We start from the raw sequence: 22,389 nt of genomic DNA on the forward strand, positions 1-22,389 counted from the left end.
AACGCGCACGCGCGCTGGGGTACGGCCCGGGCCGAGCGCGCGGCACCACTGCGGGTGAGGGAAGCGCCGACCCCGGCGCGGCGGCTGTCCTTGGGGGTCGCGGGCGGGAGTCTCTCGGGTCATGCGGGGCGCCGGGCGGGGGCTGTGGATTGGAGGCGGGTCCAGGCGGCAGAGGCCGGGCGGGGTGTTGGGCTGGGGGCCACTCTTGGGCCGGTGACGCGGGCGCCGAACGGGGCCGGGGGGCGGGAGGCGGGTCCAGGCGGCAACTCGTCGTCGCGAACTCGCGGCGACCTTGGCCGAGTCACGTCGTCCCCCTCTGCCTACTAGAGAGGCCCTTTTGAGGTCCAGTGGGTACCAGGAGTACTAGGTACCAGAAGTACTAGGGGTACTGGGAGTACTAGGGGTACCAGGACACGAGGGGTACCGGGAGTACCAGGGGGTGCCAGGAGTACTAGCAGTACCAGGGCACTAGGGGTACCGGGAGTACTAGGGGGTACCAGGGGCACTAAGGGTAGCAGGAGTACTAGGGGAACTAGGGGGCACCGGGAGTACTAGGGGTACTGGGAGCACTAGGGGTACCAGGAGTACTAAGGGGTGCTGGGAGTTCTAGGGGTACCGGGAGTACTAGGGATACCAGAACACAGGGGTATCGGGAGTACTAGGGGGCACTAGGGGCACCGGGAGTACCAGGCCGTCTGCCGGTACTACCTCAGGCCCAGGAGGATACCGGGAAAGGTCTTCCTGGGATATCAACTTCTTACAGGCTTTTGGAGGCAGCTCTCATTTGTATATTTTAAAAACTTTAGACATTGTGAAGTAGTTGCCGAAGTTTTGTGTGAGGTAACACAGGAGCTGTGGAGGAATGTGAGCCCTTGCTGGGATTAGGATCCTCGAGGCCGCAGAGGGGCGCTCACCTCTACCTACGTAGATGGATGCTCGCCCACACGGAGCTTCTGAAGAGTTAATATTTGTGATTTCTTTTGTTGGAAAACGTTTCCCACTCATCACGTAGGAGAATAGCGTCTGCCGTGTGGGGTCTCTGAACAACAGAGTTACTGAGCTTTCCAGGTAGCAAGTTTGCTAGAGATTGAGTGTGGAGGAGCTCATGGCGCCAGTCTTGTGTAGGGGCGGGGTGAGATCTCAGGAGCCCTCCCTGTGGTGGGAACGTGTCTGCTGTGTGATGGATATACTCAGTTATGACCAATAAACTGAACCCACTGCCATCAAGTCAGTTCTGACCCATGGTGACCCAGTAGGGTAGAGCAGAACAGTGCCAGAGAGCTTCCAGGACTGTCATCTGTACAGGAATGGACTGCCACATCTTTCTCCCATGGATGGCTGGTGGGTTCCAACCACCTACCTTTTGGTTAGCAGCCCAGGGCTGTAACCACTGCGCTACCAGGGCTCTGTAGAAGGTCACAGAAGTAAGAAATGCATTGGATGTTTCAGGTTGGGACAAATGTAGAATATTTGAATTGACTCAGACTGCAACTTCTCGCTGCAGGTGACTTAGCATGCACATACCCATGCTCTGAAGTGCGGTCCCTCTACGGACATGGCCCACCGGGGTGCGGAGAGGGACTTCCAGACTTCTGCGCGCCGCATGGGCACCTCGCTGCTCTTCCAGCTTTCAGTGCACGAGAGGGAGCTGGACCTGGTTTTCCTGGATCACAGCTATGCCAAGCCATGGAGTGCCCACCCAGATGCCAGCAGTGCTCGCCCCACCCGCATGCTCTTTGTTACTCCCCGGAGGCAGCATGAAAGTACCATGTGAGTTTGGGCTTCTTTCCTGAGGGCGGTGCCCTGACCGGGCAGTCATCAGGTGGTGGGGATTAGAGAGGATTTTCTTAGGGATGACGTGGGGAGATTGTACGGGAGACTTGGGTGTTTAATTCAGGCGTCTCTGGTGAGCAACAGAAGGCTATCGGGCCTCCTAAATGTGGACATCAGTGTACAAGGGGTGTGGTTATGTGTCTCTCCCCTGGGGCTGTGCATTTTAGAGGACAGTTAGGGCAGCAAGAAGTTCCCAGGGCAACAGGAAGCTCATTCCGTTTAGGTGATAGGACTTGTATGGAAGGGAGGAACTGAAGAGAATTATTTAACTGGTGAAGAAAAAAACTGAGCTGATTGAAAAAATTGCCACACAGGATTAGACCCCTCGTCCTTTCCGCCCAGTGCTCTGGTTTGCTCCCGCAGAGGTACCAGCAGCCTTTGTATGGTAATGCATCCTGGCTTCATGTGCAGAAGATGAGGAGCAAATCCTCAAGACGTCACCCTCTTTGTTAGTAGCCTGTTACAGAATGCCATGCATGGGTTAATCTAAACCCTTTTAGGTCTAATTGTATTTTCAGCTGGCCCACATTACAGGGTAAGGAATTTTCATAATTTTTCTACTTGATGTGATTACATTTGGCCCAAATAAACTTGTTTGGCAAATCTTTTGAGCTTCAGGGAGTTCTAATATCTTATATTTCAAGATTGGTTATGTTCTGTTTTGATGACTAAATCATGTCCTTAATACTTTATAAACTTTTTGGAAGAAGAGTTGTAATTTTTTTTTTTTCAATCTGACCCAGTGTTTAATCTTTCTTTAAGACACAGGCTTTGGGTTTGTTGGAGGCTGGAGATCATGTATTCTGCTTCTTAGACCCCTCCCCTCACATAACCTTAGTACACACACATCCTGTGTGTGTGTATTAAACACGTGTAGGATAGTGATTTTCATTTTGTTTCCCAATGAGGGCTGCATTCAGTTGATTTTTGTTGTTGTACAGGGCACTGGGTCTGAACCTTTGAGGAGTAATCTAGCATAATCATGATGTCTCTCACCTGGGGCATAACCGAAAAGCTCATTTAGACAGAATTTGAAATCTTTTTCTCTTAACTGTGTATTACGTTGTTCTTGCCAATGCCGAAATTCTGTGTGCATATCTCATGACATTTTCTTAGGGTGAGATTCTGTGGACTTGGTATTTCAGTACTTGGGCACTTACCTCTTTTTTGAAAGTAGGCTCTGTCTCAGTGGATAGGTCCTGAGAGTCGGGGTCTGGCATGTTCTGGGAAGGTCAGCGTGGCTGGAATGTGGCTGCAGTGGGGTATAAGTGGGAGGTCAGGGAGGAGGTGGCAGCGCTGCCTCATGCAGGAATTCGGTTCCAAGAGTGGTAAGAAGTTATTGAAGGATTTTAAACTAGAGGTCCAGTTTATATTTTTAAAAGATCGCTTTGGATTTTTGTTGAATAGGTTATAGGAGTGCTGGAATAGAATTCAGAAGATCAGCTAAGAGGCCATTGAAGTTGTCCAGGTCAGAGATTATGATAGCTCAGAGTGTGGTGGGAGCAGTGCAGATGGAGAGATGAGTGGCCTTGACGTACGTTTCCTAGGAAGCGCCAACAGGACCAGCTGTGGTGAATTAGGAAGAGGGGCCAGGTTAAGAGGAAAGGTGAAATTAGGATGACTCCGATTTCTGGCTTGAGCAGCTGGGGAGTGGTGGCGTCATGAGTTGGGGAAGACTGAGGGAGGATAGGTTTGGGATGGTGAAATCCAGAGTTCTCTTTCAGGCATACATTTCAAAGCGCTTAGCTCAGTGTCTGGCATAGAGAAGATAATCAGCTCTTTCATCCACCACCCCATTATTTTACTTCATTTCATAATGATGTAATTATTCCAGTCACTGGGAATGGTTGCAGTAAGATCATCGGGGTCAAAAAGTTGTAGTGAAGTTTGGTAGACAGCCACAGACCAGTCTGGAATAGCATTTTGGGGAGAGTGACAACGTTGGTGCGGTATCTCACGACATGGGGAGGGGCCCTCATGGCACTAGGGTTTCGCTGACACCTTTTTAAAATAGGAAAAATCTTTTGGATGTCATTTATATGTTTTTGTTCTAGGCTGCTTGCAAAATGAGTTAAATAGCTAAAGTGTCTGGATTCCATGTGATCTGTCTTAGACAATCAGGCTTTTATAAGCTTATAGTTAAACCCACTAATGAAAGGGAATGTTAGCGTGAATATTTTAAAACTCTAGACCAGCGCTGTCCAACAAAACTCCGCAGTCATGGAAATATTCTATGTCTGTGCTGTTCGGTCTGGTAGCCATTAGCCACTTGTGCTTACTGAGCACTTGAAATGTGACTAGTGCTGCTGAGGAACTGAATTTTAAGTTTTATCTAATTTTCATCAATTTAAATAGTCACTCGTGGCTTATAGCTACCGTGTAGGACAGCACAGGTCTAGACAATCACCTCTTTGCTTTTGGAATTCTGTATGTCTTTTTTTAAATAGATTTCTGGTATATTTTACTCAGACTCATTTTTCAATGACTTCTTGCTCCTGCACATACCAGCATGTCAGAGAGGGTAGAGATCTAGGCAAGTTAGGTGTGGGAAAGGTGACTTTGGATTAAAATGTTCTCGTGGCTATAATGTGTTGATGCCAAATTTAAAGCCGACTATGTTAAAAAGATAGTTTTTGGCAGCCAGATGATCGTTATACACCTGTGTTGTGTGAAGTATGTGTTTTCTGTTCCTGTTTCCTCACCTGTTCTACAGTGAATCGGACGTCCCGATAGATGTAGAGACAGTCACGTCGACTCCCGTGCCGCTCTATGACAATCAGAAGGCACGCAGCGTGATGAACGAGTGTGAACGACATGTCATCTTTGCCAGGACCGATGCGGATGCCCCTCCCCCACCGGAGGACTGGGAGGAGCACGTCAACAGGTAGGCAGCTCGCCAGGACTGGTCGGGGTCGACAGGCCATGCCTCGTGATGATTTCCACCATCATCGTCATTCAGACCCATTCATTGGGAGCGTGTCTCGTTTGCAGCCCTGTGAGTCACAGTGTTCTCCTGACTATCAGCGTTGTGACTCTCAGCTTGCTATTCGCTGAGCTCCGTGAGAGCAAGGCTTGTGTCTCAACCATCTTTGTGTCCCCGACACCTAGGACACTGCCTGGCACATAGTAGGCATGTAGTAAATGTTTGTTGAATAAGTAAAGGAGTTAAATTTGATAGAGATGACTAGCTCTGTAGCTCATGTAGTATAAGTTACGATAGAGGGGTCACTCAGACTCCAAAAAAGTGAACATTAAATACGTGTACGTTTCAGATGTTGTGTTTCTATGCTCTGTAACCTAGGGTAGTGAAAATGTCTTGGAGTCGCATGCAAAGCTAGCAGACGTTTGATTGGCAGCCTGTGGTTTTGAGAGGCTCCCTCGGTTTGTTTTCATGAGCTGCAGGCTGGCTGTGTCCCTGTGCTGACTGCTGCCCCCACGGGTTCAGCCTTTCTCTCCAGGTCACTTTCTGGTTGTACACTTGGCAAGCATTTGTTTATTTGTCTACCTGTCTGTCTAACTGCTTCATGTTCACATATCGCATATTTCACCTGTCTAACGCGTACGCTTCAGTGGTTTGTAGTATATTCCCAGAGTTGTACAGCTGTCACCACAGTCAATTTGATAACATTTTCATCACCCCTGAAGAAACACTGTACCTGTTATCAGTCACCTCCCATTTCCTCCACACACCCCCAGCCCTAGGCAAGCACCAGCCTACTTCCTGTCTATGTATTTACCTATTCTGGATGTTTCTTATAAATGGAATCATACGTAGCCTTTGTGATGGGCTTCTTTCACTTAGCATAATGAAAATAAGGTCCATGTATGTTTTAGCAGTACTTCATTCCTTTTTATTGCCAGATAATACTCCATCGTGTGCGTATGCAGTGAAACCTGTGAGAGCCGGAACTCCACAGGACTGCCCTGTTTTTCCAGGTCTGGCAAGTTTTCCGCCTCTGACAGGGTGCGGTCTTACCACTCTTCTGTCGCTCTCTATTGTGGAAAATAGTTGCGTTGTCTTTCTCTGACAGGTTTCTGCCTTACACGGGTTCTGGCTTTCGCAGGTTTTACTGTACTGTATTTTGTTTATCCGTTTATCAGTTGATGGACATTTGGATTGTTGCTACTTTTTGGCTGTATAAATACTGCTGCTTTAAACATTCGTGAGCATTCATTTTTCTTGGATATGCATCCCTAGAAGGGGAATTACTGGGTCATATGGTTAAGTGTGTGGCTGCTACCCAAAAGGTCAGCAGTTCGAATCCACCAGCCGTTCCTTGGAAACACTGTGGGGCAGTTCTCCTGTGTCCTGTGGGGTCACTGTGAGTCGGATCGACTCACCGGCATAGGGTTTTTTTTTTTTTTTTAATGGTAACTTAATGTTTAACTTTTTGAGAAATTGTTTTCCAAAGTGATGGCACCATTTACATTCCCACCAGCAGTGTCTGAGGGTTCTGGTGTCTCCGCATCCTTGCCAACACTTATTATCTTCTTTATTATAACCATTCAGGGAGTGTGAGTGGTATCTCATTGTGGTTTTGATTTGCATTTCCCTGATGGCAGTTTGTTTACTTTGTGCATGGGAATGCTAAGATCTTTATGTCAGGAGTTGGTATGTGGTAAATTTGCCGTAACATTGGAGAGCTATTGTTTTACTATAGTGGAAGAGAGAGAGAGTTTGTTAGGAATAAGAGTAGGGAGGTTTGAGGCATTTGGCATGATTTATGAGTCTAGTTGGAAGTGAGGAATGAGACTGAGCGGGAATGCTCCTGTGATCCAGATAGCAGCCGTTGAAACAGGAACACCTTGGTTTAAGGGCTTATGAAGAAGTTGATTGGAGTCTTGAGTTGAACTGGAGTTGATGTAGTGTCCTCAGAAGCTCCAGAGCTTCAGATAAATAGGAAAACTGCTGAGTGCAGGTGAACTACCGGAATATTGCCACCGTCAGTGAATTCGGCTAAAGGGTTTATTATCATTGTTGCAGCTAATAATAATTCAAAAGATAATCACAATGGTAGTAACAAGAAGGAACTACCATTTATTGAGAGTTTTCTAGGTGCCGGGCATTGTGCTGAGTGCTTCATACACATCATCTCTTAGTTGTCATAGTAACTCTCTGAGGTATGCTCCCCCTTCATCTCTATTTTGCCGATGACGAAGCTGGGCTCAGAGAGTTTAAGAAACGTTAGTTAGGAGGTCGCGCAGCAGGGATTTATTCAAACCAAGCAACCTGACTTTGGAGCCCAGGCAGTGTTCTTGACTCCTGTACCCTTGGCAGTAAAAGGAGAGTAAGTCCAGTTAAGTCGTGGTTGACCAGAGTGGCCTCATAAGCTGTCTATACCTCTGTGGTGTTGCCCGTTGCCTTGTCCTCAGTTTGCGATTTTAGAAGGAACACAGGAGAATTGCCTGATGTTTTTTTATTCACTCATGATCATGTCAAAAGGTTTTTAGAGACTATTCATACATGCTTATTAAAGTCGTCAGAGACTTAATGATACGTAAGAATACCGGTTTCCTTAATTTATAAGGAGAGATATCACTGCACAGCAGATGAGAACACTGGTGTGGCCTGGCCGGAGCATGCCGTTGCCAGCAGAAAGTCTGGGAGTCCACTCTCTTCCAGAAGTGGATATGTGAGCGGAGGGTCTGTGCAGGAGGTGCCATCCTTCAGCACCTGGATGCACCCATTTTTCCTCTAGGTAGGATGGGTTCACAGAGTGGGCCAGAGCACTCCGTCAGCTGCCCGGTCCTGCAGAGAAACACTGACGGACTCTTGTCTTTGACTTGTCTTTCTCCAGTCTCCATGTGGACCTCCATCCTTCTGTTCTGACATTGCCACAGATTGATACGATTTATTAGAGCTCAGTTTGTCTCAGATTATGTGTGTTTTCGTGTCTGATGAGATTTTGGAGGCGTCCTCTCATTAGCAACAGGCTTACAAACCATCTTTTCAGGTAGGTCACTTTTGCGCATAGTAATTTCATTATTTGGTGATACTTACAGCTTCAGTTTCAGAGGTCACCGTTCTGTGACCTTGCCCCAAATTCTAGAGCCGCAGCCTGTTTCGGCTTAGAGTTCCCTCTGCTTTAATTATAATCGTCTTATTGCCGTTCGTTCCCTTGACTTGATTGTTAAATTGCTGCTTCCTTTCTTCCTGTATAAAATCATGTAAAATTACAGTTTCCCACATCAAGAACTCCCTGTACTATCGGACAGCTCGCTAGAAATCTGTATGTTTCCCAGGGAGCTTACTGATCTCTCTTTATCTGTGGGATCAGAAATTTAATTTCCTTTGATAGAGCTTTTTCCCCCTTCTTGAGTTATTTCAGTAGAAGCTGCCTTCGGATAACTTTTTGTGTATAGAAAATTAACCACCCCTCCACTGACTTTCTTTAGTAGTTGCTGTTATTTCATGAAACAGTTTAAATATTTCTCTCTACCTGATTTAATTGTGTATATCAAGGGTTGGCAAACTATGGCCCTTGGGCCAAATCCCGCCCATCGCTTCTATTTATGTGGCCTGAAGCTAAGAAAGGTTTTTACATTTTTAAGTGGTTGAAAAAAAATTAAAAATAATATTTTGTGACATATGAAATTCACATTTCAGTGTCCATAAATAAAGTTTTATTGGTGCACACTGACATCCATTCGTTTGTGTATCGTCTACGGATGCTTTTGTGCTCTAACTGCAGAGTTGAATAGTTATGACGAAGACCATGAGGCCCTCAAACTCTAAATATTTACTACCTGGCCTTCTGTAGAAAAAGTTGGCCAACTCTCAGTCTAGATCATGTTCTGTGTCCGCATGCCACCGTCATGTGACTCAGATGATATTTGAAAATGATGAATTTATTGGCACAGAGAAGTAGTCCTAAAAGAAGTTGGACCAGTTTTGTTTGTTTTCCCCAGATGTTTGTCAAAAGCAACATTCATTACGTACACAGCTTTTGAAAGACATTTAATAAACTGTTCCTGACACATGATACTTCTCAGCATTGCTCAAATGGATTTTTGGACATTTCCAACATTTTAGTAAAAGAAGCCAGTGTTGTAAAATAGGCTATCTTATCTTAGAAATTAGAACTTCTGAATTCCAGTCCCCCCAAAATTACTCTCCTTTTCTAAATTTTCTGTAGTTACCTCTCTCAGTATTGTGGGTATCTATCTATGTATAAGTCTTAGGCTGGATGTTTGAAATTCTGAGTCCAGATCTTTGAGTTGTTTGTTTTCTTCCCTCCCTCTCTGTTTCTTTCTGTCTCGCTTTCTTACTTAGTCCTAGTGTTTAAACAAAGAATTTTTTATTATCCGAAAAGAGAGAAGTGTTACCTATTCAGCGTCTCCGATGTTCTTTGTCTCTCCCGAATTTTTAGTTTAAAAAAAAAAATACCAAAAAAATCCTTTAGACATTTTAATACTGAGTTAGTTTCTCTTGAAGCAGTATCACAGGAAGAATGACTGCCTTTGAAAACACCAGACTTTGCCAGACCAGTGTAAAAATCTGGCTGCTTTGAATATGATGGGCCAGAGACCAGAAACCATTCAGGTTCAGTCAGAGCATGAAAAACACAGGATTATTTGATCTCATCTCAGAAATGAAGAAAAGGCATTTTTGTACTCAGGAAAATTGAATAGGTTTGGGTGGGGGGAGGCGGTTGACTCACCACAGTTCCCGTCAACTGTTTGACTGTTTAGGCTTGTATTTAAAATTCTGTCTCCTGTTTTTATATTTTTCCTTAATTATATCTTTGGGATACTGTTTATCTTCATCTTGGATTAGATCATTTTTTTTTCTGCCCACTTAATTTTCCAGCCTCCCACGAAGCTGACAAAATATAGAGAATGTGTTCCAGTTCTTCAGATCACTTTGTAGCATATCCAGCAATAATCCTAAGAAGTTTTTCTGGGATTTGAGACTCTCAACACTGTGGTTTTGCAGTTTGGTTTCTGCCGTCATTGGTGTATGACAGTAATTTCTAAAGAGCTTCCTTGCCCCCCCCACGCCCTTGGCTGTGCACGTCATTTTCCTTGCTCCCATCGTTTTGTGTATCAGAGTAAATATAGAATGAGAAAAACAAATATGGGAACATCCTGTTGTATAATAAAGAACACGATAATCTTGGAAATACTCTGAGTACCTTATAAATAAATAACACCTCATTTTCTGTTTTTGGAATTAAAGTCTACAATGTGATCAGTAGGTGCTGAGAAAGCTCAAGAGATTGTTGAACCTGAAGAACTTGTATGTGTTGCTAAACATCCTGGTTATTATAAAAACATTATTGATGGAGTGAGGCTGCAGTATGGTACCACTTTCAAGATGTTGCGTGTTCTTTATAAATATTATTTTCACAGAACTGGAAAATCAAAATTTTTAAAACAGCTTTTGAGCTTTCATTTTCACATCAAGACATTTTTTCTACAGAGATGCTTGCCCGAGTGTCTAAAGATATAAATAGATGTGTGTGTATGTCTATTTGTGTGTGTATGGGGGGGCAAGAAGGGGTGGTCCCTACAACCCTGTTTATAATAGCAATAAAAGAGATACAACCTAAATGTCCACCAATAGGGCAGAACTTTACCAGTTATTAAAGACAAAGAGACGTATTAATATGGAAATGTGTCCGTCCATGTAGCTCCAGAGAAGCTGTTTCAAACTACGTGTCAGTACTGTTTGTCTCCCACCACCACCTCATCCTCAAGCACCCCTGAGACGAGGGATGCTACCTGTGTGAGTGTGTTGTGTGTTTCATAATGTGAAAGAAAAAGAAGAGATTATGAACCAGTGGTTTGGAGCTGATGGTCTGCGCAAACCTTACCATGCCCTGGTCCCAAGATATGCTGAGTCCCAACAGTAAGTGAGTTGAAACTTCCACTCTCATTTCCTAAGTCTACACCCACTTTCTAAGTCTACAATCTCTCTGAATATGAAACCAGAAAAAAAACCCGACTCCTTCTTGATGAAGTAGCAGGAATTAAGCCAGGATAACTACGTGAAAATAAGAAAAAGGACAATCCCAAGAAACCTCTGACTGCTTGTAGTACCCCTACAAGGGCGTTACAACAGACTGAGAGACCTTGGAAGTTAAGAAGAGCTTTAGCAAGGAAGGAACTGAAGATAGAAGTTGCTTCTGAAGAAGAGAGTTGCCTCATTCTGTTTCTGTAATCATGGACTTCAGCTGCTGTCATTAGAATAACTTTTGCTCCCATCAGTAATCATAAAACTAGTTGCCGTCATGTCAGTTCTGACTCATGGTGACCCCATGTGTGTCAGAGTAAAAACTGTGCTTCATAGGGTTTTCGACGGCTGATGTTTCGATAGTAGATCACCAGGCCTTTCTTAGTTAGCAGCCAAGCACATGGACTTCTTGATAATCATAGCTAATCCTCATCGAGTGACTTTTTTATTGCAAGAACCTGAGAGATTGTCTAGCCCATGTCTTTTTTATAGACAAGAAGATTCTGGGCACACAGGCAGCTCTTTATTGCAGAGCTGGGATAAAGTCCTGGACTCCTGACTCCTAGCTAGGGTTCTCCTAGACTACCTATGTAATTGTGGTAAGTTGTAAAAGCTGGACGTGTAGTAGGTAGAGATTTTATCTTATGGAAGGAAAAGAAGTTAGACCATTATTTTCCTCCTTTTTGGAGTGTAATTGCTCTTTCCAAAGACGTTGAGATAGTTGTACAAAGTGAATAATAAATGGTGATTTGTCCTCCGTATGCACTCTCCTGCTGCTTCCTTGGCTATGTCGTTGGTGTTCTTAGATGACCTGTAGCAATTAGGGTATCTTGGGTGGGGGTAATGATGGCAATTATGAAGTTAGAGAAGTCGAGCTGGTCCCAGGCAGCTCTGCTGCAGTTTGACCACCCTGGTGGGGTGAAGCACTCAATTTACGGTTAATCCTAAATCATCATGTTTCAATACCTCTCCGCCGTTGCGTACCCATGTGCTGAGTATGGTGAGAGTTTGAATCTGGATCCAGCTGTTTATAGAACTTAGAGTATAATATGCACATAATTCATCCATTTGTTTATTTAGCAAATGTTTATTGAGTCTCTAGTATGGTACCAGGCACTGTTCTACATACTGGGGATGTAGCACTTGAACAGAACCAAGAACGTTCCTGCCAACTTGCCCTTTACATTGTAGCAGGGGAGACAGACTAAACAAAACGATAGAATGTGAAGTGGTGATACTGCTGGAGGGGGGCTAGAGAATCCAGGAGTTGGAGTGGGGTGTTGTGGTTTGAGATGGGGGCGAGTCGGGGACAGCCTCGGTGGCAGGTGACAACCTGCAGGAGATTGGGGGGGGGGCATCGTTTCCATAGAGCCAACAGGAAGGAGCATGCCTGGGGTGCAGAGTCCGTGACGGAGCAGCCATGCCTGATGGGGTTGGAGACAATCCACAGCAAGGACTGTTGGCTTCTAACTGATACGTGAGCCACTGGAGGGCCCCAGAGGAGTGACGTGATCCGACTTAGGTTTTTGATTCTTCTTGCCCAGTTGACTTTCCCAAAAGTTGTCCTGATGTGTGTTGTCATTAACAGAATATGAAGGGATCTATTTTTTTACTCTCAGAACCCAGGGTATTATTAAAAGTTGTTAATTTTCACCCATTTGATAGGTGAAAAATAATACTTTAATTTGCATTTCTTTAATTTTGTAGTGGGGTTTTCTGTTTATGCTATGTTCGTGAACTGCCTTTTCATGTTCTTTGCCTATTGTTTTCGAGTATTTTTTCTTATTAATTTTCTAGAGCCTTTTTCTATTTTAATGAAATAGCAGTTATTTTTCCACTGTGTTTCAACTTTATTTATGACCATTTCTTTTTCCTGTACTGAAGTTAAATTTTTATGTATATTTATCTCTCTTTTCCTTTTATTGCTTCTAGGTTTTGGGTAATACTTAGAAAGGCCTTACTCATTCCAAGGTACATCTTTTTAAACCACTGTTTTTTTTCTGGAGCTGTAATGGTTTTATTGATTTAACTTTTTATTCCATCTGAGATTTATTTGGCATAAAGAATGATGCGTAGGGATTGGATTTTCTTTCTCCAGTTGGCTAGCTGATTGTCTCAGTCCTGCTTGCTGGTTTGGAATGCTGCCTTGATTTCATTCCAGGTTCCCACTTGGGGCTAGCATCCACTTCAACTGAAAAATAACTTACTTATCAGGATTTTCCAGGGAGAATTGGTGAACAGGTATTGATTGAGCATCTTCTATTGTTCCATTGCTTTTCTCTGAGTATGTTCAGGAGAATTACCAGCCAGAGTTAGGCTATCAGAGTAATGAAGATGGAGGGAGGGTTAAATAAGCTCCAGACTACTGTGCTGGGTGTGATGAGATGGATTTAAGGACAGTAGGACAGGGTTTCTAATTGCAAGGAGTTTGCAGTGGAGTTGGAAACCAACAACCCCATTGCTGTAGAGTCGATTCTGACTCACAGCGACCCTACAGGACAGGGTAGAACTGCCCCATAGGGTGTCCAAGGCTGTAAATCTTTATAGAAGCAGACTGCCACATGTTTTTCCTGTGGAGCAGCTGGTGGGTTCAAACCACCGACCTTTTGGTTAGCAGCCGTCAGTAAACAAGGTAGGAGTGTGTATGTCAGTGTCATCTGCTCAGGTAATAAAACATTAACTTATATGGGATAAGCCATTCAAAAATAAATTTGCTGATTGTGTAATATACAGAAAAAAATGCGAAAAATCTTTGGAAAAGGGAGTGTTGGGTGGAGTATTGGGAATGGGAGAGTAGCCACCTCATTTGTTATATTTCTGTTATATTTTTGTTCCTAAAGCTGGTTTAAATAGGCCTCTTGCCCTAGTCTCGCCTTTTGATACATTAAAAGTACTTGCTGATTCTCTGCCTTTTTGTGTGAAATATAAAACTTGTCGAATTCAAATATGTCTGTGCAGTGGTGCTGTACTTTTATTTACTGATAGGATATTTTAGCTGTTAGGTAAATAAATAACTTTGCTAGCCCTCTAAAGACTTCATTTGAGGCTGGTCTTGATGTGTTGTGGTGTATATATTAATACAAATGTAATAATACCACCTCAGCATACATTTGTGTTAGTATATACACTATAACAACACATCAAGACCAGTCACAAATGAAGTCTTTAGTGGCATTTCTCAAGGTGCAAGAACTGAAGAAAAATTCAAGCCTCGAGTTGCAATATTGAAGGATTCGTATGGGGAAAATACTGAACGACGCAGGAAGCATCAAAAGAAGATGGAAGGAATACACAGAGTCACTGTACCAAAAAGAATTGGTCGATGTTCAGCCATTTCAGGAGGTAGCATATGATAAAGAACCGATGCTACTGAAGGAAGAAGTCCAAGCTTCCCTGAAGGCGTTGGCGGAAAACAAGCCTCCCGGAATTGACGGAAACCAGTTGAGATATTTCAACAAATGGATGCAACGCTGGAAGTACTTACTTGTCTATGCCAAGAAATTTAGAAGACAGCCACCTGGCCAACCAACTGGAAGAGATCCATATTTGTGCCCATTCCAAAGAAAGGTGATCTACCAGAATGCAGAAATTATCCAACAGTATCAGTAATATTACACGTAAATAAAGTGTTGCTGAAGATAATTAAAAAACAGCTGCAGCATTACATTGACAGGGAATTGCCAGAGATTCAAGCTGGATTCAGAAGAGGATGTGGAATGGGGGATATCATGGCTGATGTCAGATGTATCTTGGCTGAAAGCAGAGAATGCTAGAAAGATGTTTACCTGTGTTTTATTGACTATGCAAAGACATTCAGCTGTGTGGATCATAACAAATTATGGAAGACATTGCGAAGAATGGGAATTCCAGAACACTTAATTGTGCTCATGCGGAACCTGTACGTAGACCAAGGGGCAGTCATTTGAACAGAGCAAGGAGATACTGCATGGTTTAAAATCAGAAATGGTGTGCATCAAGGTTGTATCCTTTCATCAGGCTTGTTCAATCTATATACTGAGAAATAATACAAGAAGCTGGACTATATGAAGAGGAGTGCGGCATCAGGATTGGAGGAAGACTCATTAACAACCTGCATTATGCAGATGACACAACCTTGCTTGCTGAGAGTGAAGAGGACTTGAAGCACTTACTGATGAAGATCAAAGACTACAGCCTTCAGTATAGATTACACCTCAACATAAAACAAAAATCCTCACAACTGGACCAACAAGCAACGTCATGATAAATGGAGAAAAGATTGAAGTTGTCAAGGATTTCGTTTTACTTGGCTCCACAGTCCACGCCCATGGAAGCAGCAGTCAAGAAATCAAATGACATATTTCAAGTGTTAAAAAGCAAAGATACCGCTTTGAGGACTAAGGTACACCTGACCCAAGCCACGGTATTTTCAGTCATCTCGTATGCATGCAAAAGCTGGACAATGAATAAGGGAGACTGAAGAAGAATTGATGCCTTTAAATTATGGTGTTGGTGAAGAATATTGACTATACTGTGGACTGTCAGAAGAGTGAACAAATCTGTCTTGGAAAAAGTACAGCCAGAATGCTTTTTGGAAGCAAGAATGGTGAGACTTCATCTCATGTACTTTGGACATGTTATCAGGAGGGACCAGTCCCTGGAGAAGGATATCATGCTTGGTAAAGTAGAGGGTCAGTGAAAAAGAGGAAGACCCTCAGTGAGATGGATTGACACAGTAGCTGCAATAATGGGCTCAAACATAGCAGCGATTGTGAGGATGGCACAGGACCGGGCCATGTTCCGTTCTGTTGTGCATACGGTCGCTATGAGTCGGAACGAAGTCGACAGCACCTGACAACAACAGTGCTGAGGTGATTCATTGGTAGGACTGAGACCAGAATCTTGTCTCTGTGTTTTAGCTCGGTGGTCTTAGACTAAGCTACTCCTAAGTTATGTTCTCTCATGATAGGAACCAACAGTATGGTATGTTGTTCTTCATGTAATGTACACACATGAGTGTCCCCAGGGTTTGACTTTAATTCCTTGGAGTTTCCCTTCTAGGACTGGATGGACACTGGCCCAGAACAAGCTATTCAACAAGATCCTCAAAGCCTTGCAGTCTGACCGGCTTGCTCGCTTGGCCAACGAAGGGGTAAGATGCTAGCAGTCTGTCCAGGGTGGGTTCTTCCTAGTTTAACCCTTGCTATCTGACTGACTTGCTACCTCCTTCCTCATTGCTAACAAGGTGGCCTTCATGTTGTATCAATTCTACTCACATCTTTCAGGCTTGCAATGAGCCAGTGCTTCGCCGTGTTGCCGTGGACAAGTGTGCAAGGAGAGTGCGCCAGGCTCTGGCAAGCGTGAGCTGGGACACCAAGCTGATCCAGTGGCTGCACACCACCCTAGTAGAGACCTTGAGTTTGCCCATGCTGGCTGCCTACCTGGATGCTTTGCAGACACTGAAAGGGAAGGTAAGGCTATGATTGGTGTCTTCCCTGCCCCTGCGAGTAGCCAGCCTCTGCCTGTGGGATCAGGTTGTGGGATGGGCAAGGTTGTTGCCTGGTCAGACTGGAGGGCATGACTGAAGCTCACAGGTCAGCTATTAAAAATAGGAGACAAGGCGTCATTTCATGTTTGCTTCTGGTGTAGATGTCTTCAGCCCGCTGTCTCCAGGATGAGGTGTGGCACGTGAAAACCTTCAGCTTGTGGTTGAGTCATCTCTGAGGTGAGGTGATGGAGAGGAAACTGAATTATCACGGAGGAGATGACAGGCTTAGCAGGGAGGAGTGTTGAGAAGGGGGCAGGACTCATGGTGCGCAGGGTTCTGGGGGTTGGAGCAGGGACGTGCAGTGAAGCCTCAGTCTCTGCTCATCGTGGGATGAGCTTCAGTGGCAACAGTTGGTTTTAATCGTTTTTGGCAGGCTTCTTTGTAAAACGTATTATTACGTTTTCTTGCTTAGACAATACTGCACAAAGCTGAACCGTTTTTCTTTATGATTTTAGTTGTTGTACTAGGCTATATATGGTGTGGTCAATAATTATACCTACCTAGGATTTTTATAAAAATTAGATAATTTGTATAAAATGCTTGGCACAGAATTTGGCACACAGCTCACAGGAACTGTTGATGATTGTTTAATACAATAGTACTCCTATAAGTTCTTGAAATATTTGAGTGTTTTGCTCAATACAGAATGGCCTCAGACAACTTGGATCAATTCAGTTCTTGACTTTTTTTTTTTTTTTATAATAACGTTTCTTCGTTGCAGGAAGCTTACTAATATAATTTGCCTGGCTCATAGCTTCCTCTTAGCCACACTCAGAATTCTCTCAGATTCATTGTTTCTTACCTGTTTTGAGATGGGAAACTGGATTATTTCGAGTTGTTGTTGTCAGTGCTGTCGAGCCAGTTCTGACTCGTAGTGACCCTACGTACAACAGAACCAAACACTGCCTGGTCCCGCGCCGTGCCGACAATCCTTGTGATGCTTGAGCCCATTGTTGCAGCCATTGTGTCAATCCATCTTGTTAAGGGTCTTCCACTTTTTCACTCACCTTCTACTTTACCAAGCATGAAGTCCTCCAGGGAACGGTCCCTACTGATAACATGTCCAAAGTAAGTGAGATGAAGTCTCGCCATCCTTGCTTCTAAGGAGCATTCTGGTTCTACTTCTTTCAAGACAGATTTGTTCATTCTTCTGGCAGTCCATGGTACATTCAGCATACCTCGCCAATGCCGTAATTCAAAGGTGTCAATCCTTTTTCGGTCCTCCTTATTCATTGGCCAGCTTTCGCATGCATGTGATGCGATTTCTGGTAGTTTCTATGGAGCATTTGCTCTGTGTGCCAGGCAGGTAGCTCATTTCACACTCATAGCAACCCTCTGGAAGACCATTATTGCCTTGTTCTTTTTAGTAAATGAGGTGACTGAGGCTCAGAAGAGATCAAGTACCTTGTGGAAGCGTTTGATGGCATGCTTTCTAAAGTAAAAACAGACAAATCAGTACTTTGTAGTGGTTGGCACTTCCATTTTGGCTGCCCATGGCCTTCTTGGCTTCCTTCCTGGTGCTGAGTAAGTGGCCTTTGCGTTAGGTGAATAAGTGACCGCTGCCCAGGCAGCGTTTTTGGAGGCAGAGGATTATGCTTCCATTTTGATCCTTGGACTTTGGGGTTGAAGCCTTTGTTAGCACCCTGATGTCCAGTAACAACCATTGTGAAGGTGGCGCAGGACCGGGCAGTATTTCATTCTTTTGTACACAGGGTCGTTGACTCGATGGCACCTAACAGCAACAATGTCCAGATGTTTTACCCAGCTGAAAACACGTTAGAGAGAACCTTTGATTTTTTTTTCCCTTAAAATGAAAACTAGAGTCCCTGGGTGGTGCGGACGGTTAAGCGCTTGACTACTAGCCGCAAGGTTGGCGGTTTGAACCCTCCCAGGGGAACCTTGGGAGACAGGTCTGGCGATCTGCTCCAAAACGTCACAGCCTCGAAAACCTTATGGAGCAGTTCTGCTCTGCACTCATGGGGTCGCCACGAGTTGGAATTGACTTGATGGCAACCACCAACAACAAAATGAAAACATCTTTATTGCTGTTTTCGATTACGAAGGTAACATGCTCATTGTAAAAATGCTACATAAATATACAAAGAAGATAATGAAAATCAATGGAAAGCCCATCACCTAGACATAAAATGATTGCTCGTATACATTCAGATATGTATAGATAGTTTTGCATAAATAGGATCGTATAATGCATACCATTTTATTACGTGCTTTATTTATTCAGTAAATATAAATGTATGGACATCACCACATTTGATGGCTGCTCCATTGTTGGATGTACCATAATTTATTTACCTAATTCCCTGAGGATATTTATATTGTTTGAAGTTTTTTATTATTGCAAACAGCCCTATGATAAGTAAGCATAATTTTTTACTTGTCTTAATAACTTAGGATAAATTCCTAGAAGTAGAATTGTTAGGTAAAGACGTTCGCACTTCTGGAGTATTGGTAACAGGTTATCAGGCTGCTTCCTGGAGAGAAGAGGCTGCACCAGTCTATGCTGTCACCAGTCTGTGAGTGCCCGTGGCCGCACGTGCCCGGCACCTCTTCTTGATGTTTGCCAGTATGACCTGCCTTATAGCAGACACTCATAAGTGACATGATAGATGATAGAACATCTGTCTTACTTTGCTCTTTATTTTTTTATGTTTAATGAGGCTAAATGTCTGTGTTGAGGTCTTTCTGCGTTTAGTCTCTGTTTCTCATCATTTCTCACTCGTGTGATTTCTTTACCTTCCTGCGGCTTCCAGAGTTGGCATTCTGTAATTCTGCTCACCTCGCCCTGTCGTGTGTGTTAAGATCCCTGTAGATGGGAGAACCACCAGAGTGGAGCCCACCTTAAATTCTAATCTGCTTTATAGCGATAGAGTCAAGATGAGGCCCTTCCCCGGGGTGCGGCGTTTTCTGTCATAGGATCTGAGGTTAGAGTGGGGAGGGTCATGGTTAATATATCCAGTTCATCTGTCTAACAGGTCTTTTTGGTGAAGAGAAGGAAGATTGGTGAAGCCCTGAGGCCACTGTGAATATAAAGAAATTTCTGTGGGGACAATGGGGAAAGGTCTGTGCATGCCAGCCCCACCCCCACCCCCGGTTGGTGAACTTTGTGTTTGGAAGGCTGGAGCCAAACTAAAATTTTACTAATTAACCGAGTGTTGTGGTACTCATCAGAGCCCTGGTGGTGCAGTGGTTAAGAGCCCAGCTGCTACCCAAAAGGTTGGCAGTTGGAATCCCCCCGCTGCTCCTCGGAAACCCTGTGGGGCAGTCCTGCTCTGTCCTGTAGGGCCGCCATGAGCCGGCATCGGCTTGACGACGGCGTGTGTGGTTCCTTTGGTAGTACTCATCGACTGACTCACGGGATGGAGTGGTGATGAGTCATGGTGATATTTTTAAGTTGAAAGATCCTGAGTTTGTCAGAGAGCAACAGAAGACTGGTTCAGTGTGGAAGTAAAACAAAACTCAGGACCAGATACATTAATGGATAAGGACCAGATCAATTGCTAATGGCAGGAAGTTTGTTGTTAATTTATGCATTCAGCATATGTTTATTTTGTGCCTAGAACATGCCCAGCTGGGGTGGACAGAACAGAAATGCCCCCTTCCCTTGTGGTGCCCGTTTTCTAGTCAGGAAGGGAACATGAAAAGACAGTCACAGACATCCCCCGTGCTGCTCCTTTGCCGTAGAAGACCTGGGCCATCTCGCGCAGCGAGGCCCCTGAGCTCTGGGGGAGGAAGGAGCAGCGTGGACACAGGTGAGGGGGTGTGGGTCAGGACAAGCCCCGGGGGCAGAGAAGGTGGCCCATGAGTACTGTAAGTGTTTTTAGATACGTCCTCCACAGCACCCTCCCTGTGGTCGAAGTAAAGCGTTGGTGAGTGTACTCGGGGCTGAGTGTTGGACGTGCCCCGGGTCTCACTTCTCTGGTGGCTCTGCCTCACTCTGCTGTGGCCCGTGTGACGTGGGTGGAGCTTTCCTCTCCGTCAGAGTTACTGTCAGGATGCGTCCCGTGGGAGTGCGGTTCAGCTTTATGAACGTGACAGACCACGGAGGGGGCTGGACAGGTGTGCACATGATGTGCTCCTCAGCCGTGCTGCTGGGGTGTAGCGCGGGCTAGCTGGGATGGCAGGGGACGCGCCAGCTGCCAGTCAGCACCGGCCTCAGGCTGAGGGGCGCTGTCCTCTCTGGGCTGCGCTCTCTACAGTGGCTCTGCCGTAGACTTTGATTTCCTATACTGGTGTTTACTTCACAACCAATACTCTGGTTGTTTTCCAAAGGATATAAATGACGGCGAGATTATTTTATTTTTAAAGTGCCATGCTCTTGGCACGGTGGGTGTTAACCATTAGGTGGTTGTAAAGCTGCAGAGAAGGTGCAGACCCTGGCCTCTTGGTAGTTGAGTGAGGTGCAGTGCTGGGAAGCCAGGGAAGCTGGGTCTTCCCAGTTCCAAGTGGAGAAGCCAGTTACTGATTGATTATTTGTGATTATTTTATGTTGACAGCGGGTTTCAAGGCTTTATGGTGCCAGATGGAGCTTTCTAACTCAGATCAGACTCTCTGTGAATCTGCCTCAAGTCTTGGGTGGTTCACAGTTACGGAGTAAGTTACGTAGAAATGGCCAGTTCGTGGCTGAAGGTTCTTCGCAATTTGCCCCTAGCTTTTGTTACCAGCTTTAGGCTCACCTACTTCCTTACTCGAATCCTTGACCTCAGCCCGTCTGTGCCTAGAATAAGCCCTGTGTGTTCTTGCCTCTTGCTGGTGTCTCTGACTGGGAAGTCTCTCTCCCATCTTCTTCTGTTGGAATCCTCCTGCCTGTTTCTTCAGAGCCTGTCTCACGTCAAGGGCTGCATCTTCAGGTGTAAATTGCCCCTTACACTTCCCCGTTCTCCACTAGATGGTTGGAATCGTGGCCTGATGGCTTCTCTTCTTTCGTGACACTTAACCACTCCCCCTCCCCTTTTTGTTCTGTGTTTGTCTCTGGTACCCCTTTGTAGATTAGACTCCGCAGTGCCAGCCTGGTGCCTGTAACAGCAGCTCCTACATAAGTATTTGTTCCTGAGATGAACTGAGAGAGCCTCACGGTTCTATCGCCTGTTTGCTCATGCAGAAATATTTTTCATCTCTCTCCTTTTAAAATTAACAACACTGTCCGTGTCATTGCCTAGGGCAGCTTCTGCTCTTGCCTTTCAGGATTCACAACCTGCATCAACCATAGTACTTTTTATTCTCCAGTTTCTCAAGAACTTTTTTTTGTTTTTCTAAAAACTCCCCGTAACATGTTTTAATCTTTCTTCCTCCGTGAGTAGAGTGTGGAATTGATACGAATATTTCTTCTCAGTGTAAGCATCAGCATTCTGAACCTTATATTTACATATCTGTAAGGTCACCTTTTTGGTAGACAGTGAAAAATGGGTTAGAGTATAAATCACAATATACACAATATAGTAGGAAAGATCTTTTGGACCCAGAAAGAGATTTCTTTAATGTGCCACAGCCTGAAGGCAGTAGTTTTAGAAAAAAATGCCGAATTTTTCATTGAGGAAATTTAGAAGATCCAGAAACCTTTAAGGGAAAGCGTCACTCCTAACTCCATAGAAAATTACTCTTACCGTTTGGGCATATTTTCTTGTAGTTTTTTCTTTCTGAGTAGAGATAATTTTTATATTTTCTGTTTTACCTTTAACGTTTTAACAAATTAATTCTCTCTGTTATATAAATTATTGTAAATATTTGAAACTAATCCTTAATATGTAGGTTATATGGGTGATTTGTTTAATCATTCCCTTACTATATACTCTAGATGTTTTCACTTTTTGATTGTTGTCGAGAGTAAATTTGTCTCTGTACACAAGGTTTTTTGTCCCCCCTTTTGCCATTTCTGATGCATTTTCTTAGGGAAGGTTTTCAGAAGTGAATGCTTTGGGAAAGGGGTAGGAATAAATTGAGGCCTGTCGATGCACATCACCAGATTGTTTCCCAAAGGATTGCACCCGTTTTCCTTCAGCGGCAGGAGGCGTACGGTCAGCCGTCTGTTTATTTGTATCTTGCTCTTGAGGAATAC

At 44.4% G+C, this 22,389-nt stretch overlaps 1 protein-coding gene across 1 annotated transcript in view; it reads left to right on the forward strand.

The window, feature by feature from the left end:
• The window catches only part of KANSL3 (KAT8 regulatory NSL complex subunit 3), a 46,676-nt gene continuing 24,287 nt past the window's right edge, over positions 1-22,389 (forward strand). Inside the window, exons 1-6 of the mRNA XM_023732007.1 lie at positions 1-54; positions 1,505-1,770; positions 4,547-4,717; positions 15,830-15,920; positions 16,054-16,239; positions 16,418-16,486. Coding sequence (XP_023587775.1) covers positions 1,556-1,770; positions 4,547-4,717; positions 15,830-15,920; positions 16,054-16,239; positions 16,418-16,486 — 732 coding nt within the window. The 5' untranslated portion in view covers positions 1-54; positions 1,505-1,555. The remainder of the gene's footprint in view (positions 55-1,504; positions 1,771-4,546; positions 4,718-15,829; positions 15,921-16,053; positions 16,240-16,417; positions 16,487-22,389) is intronic.

Source organism: Trichechus manatus, unplaced genomic scaffold (assembly GCF_000243295.1).
Source record: "Trichechus manatus latirostris isolate Lorelei unplaced genomic scaffold, TriManLat1.0 scaffold00004, whole genome shotgun sequence".
Classification (NCBI taxonomy): domain Eukaryota; kingdom Metazoa; phylum Chordata; class Mammalia; order Sirenia; family Trichechidae; genus Trichechus; species Trichechus manatus.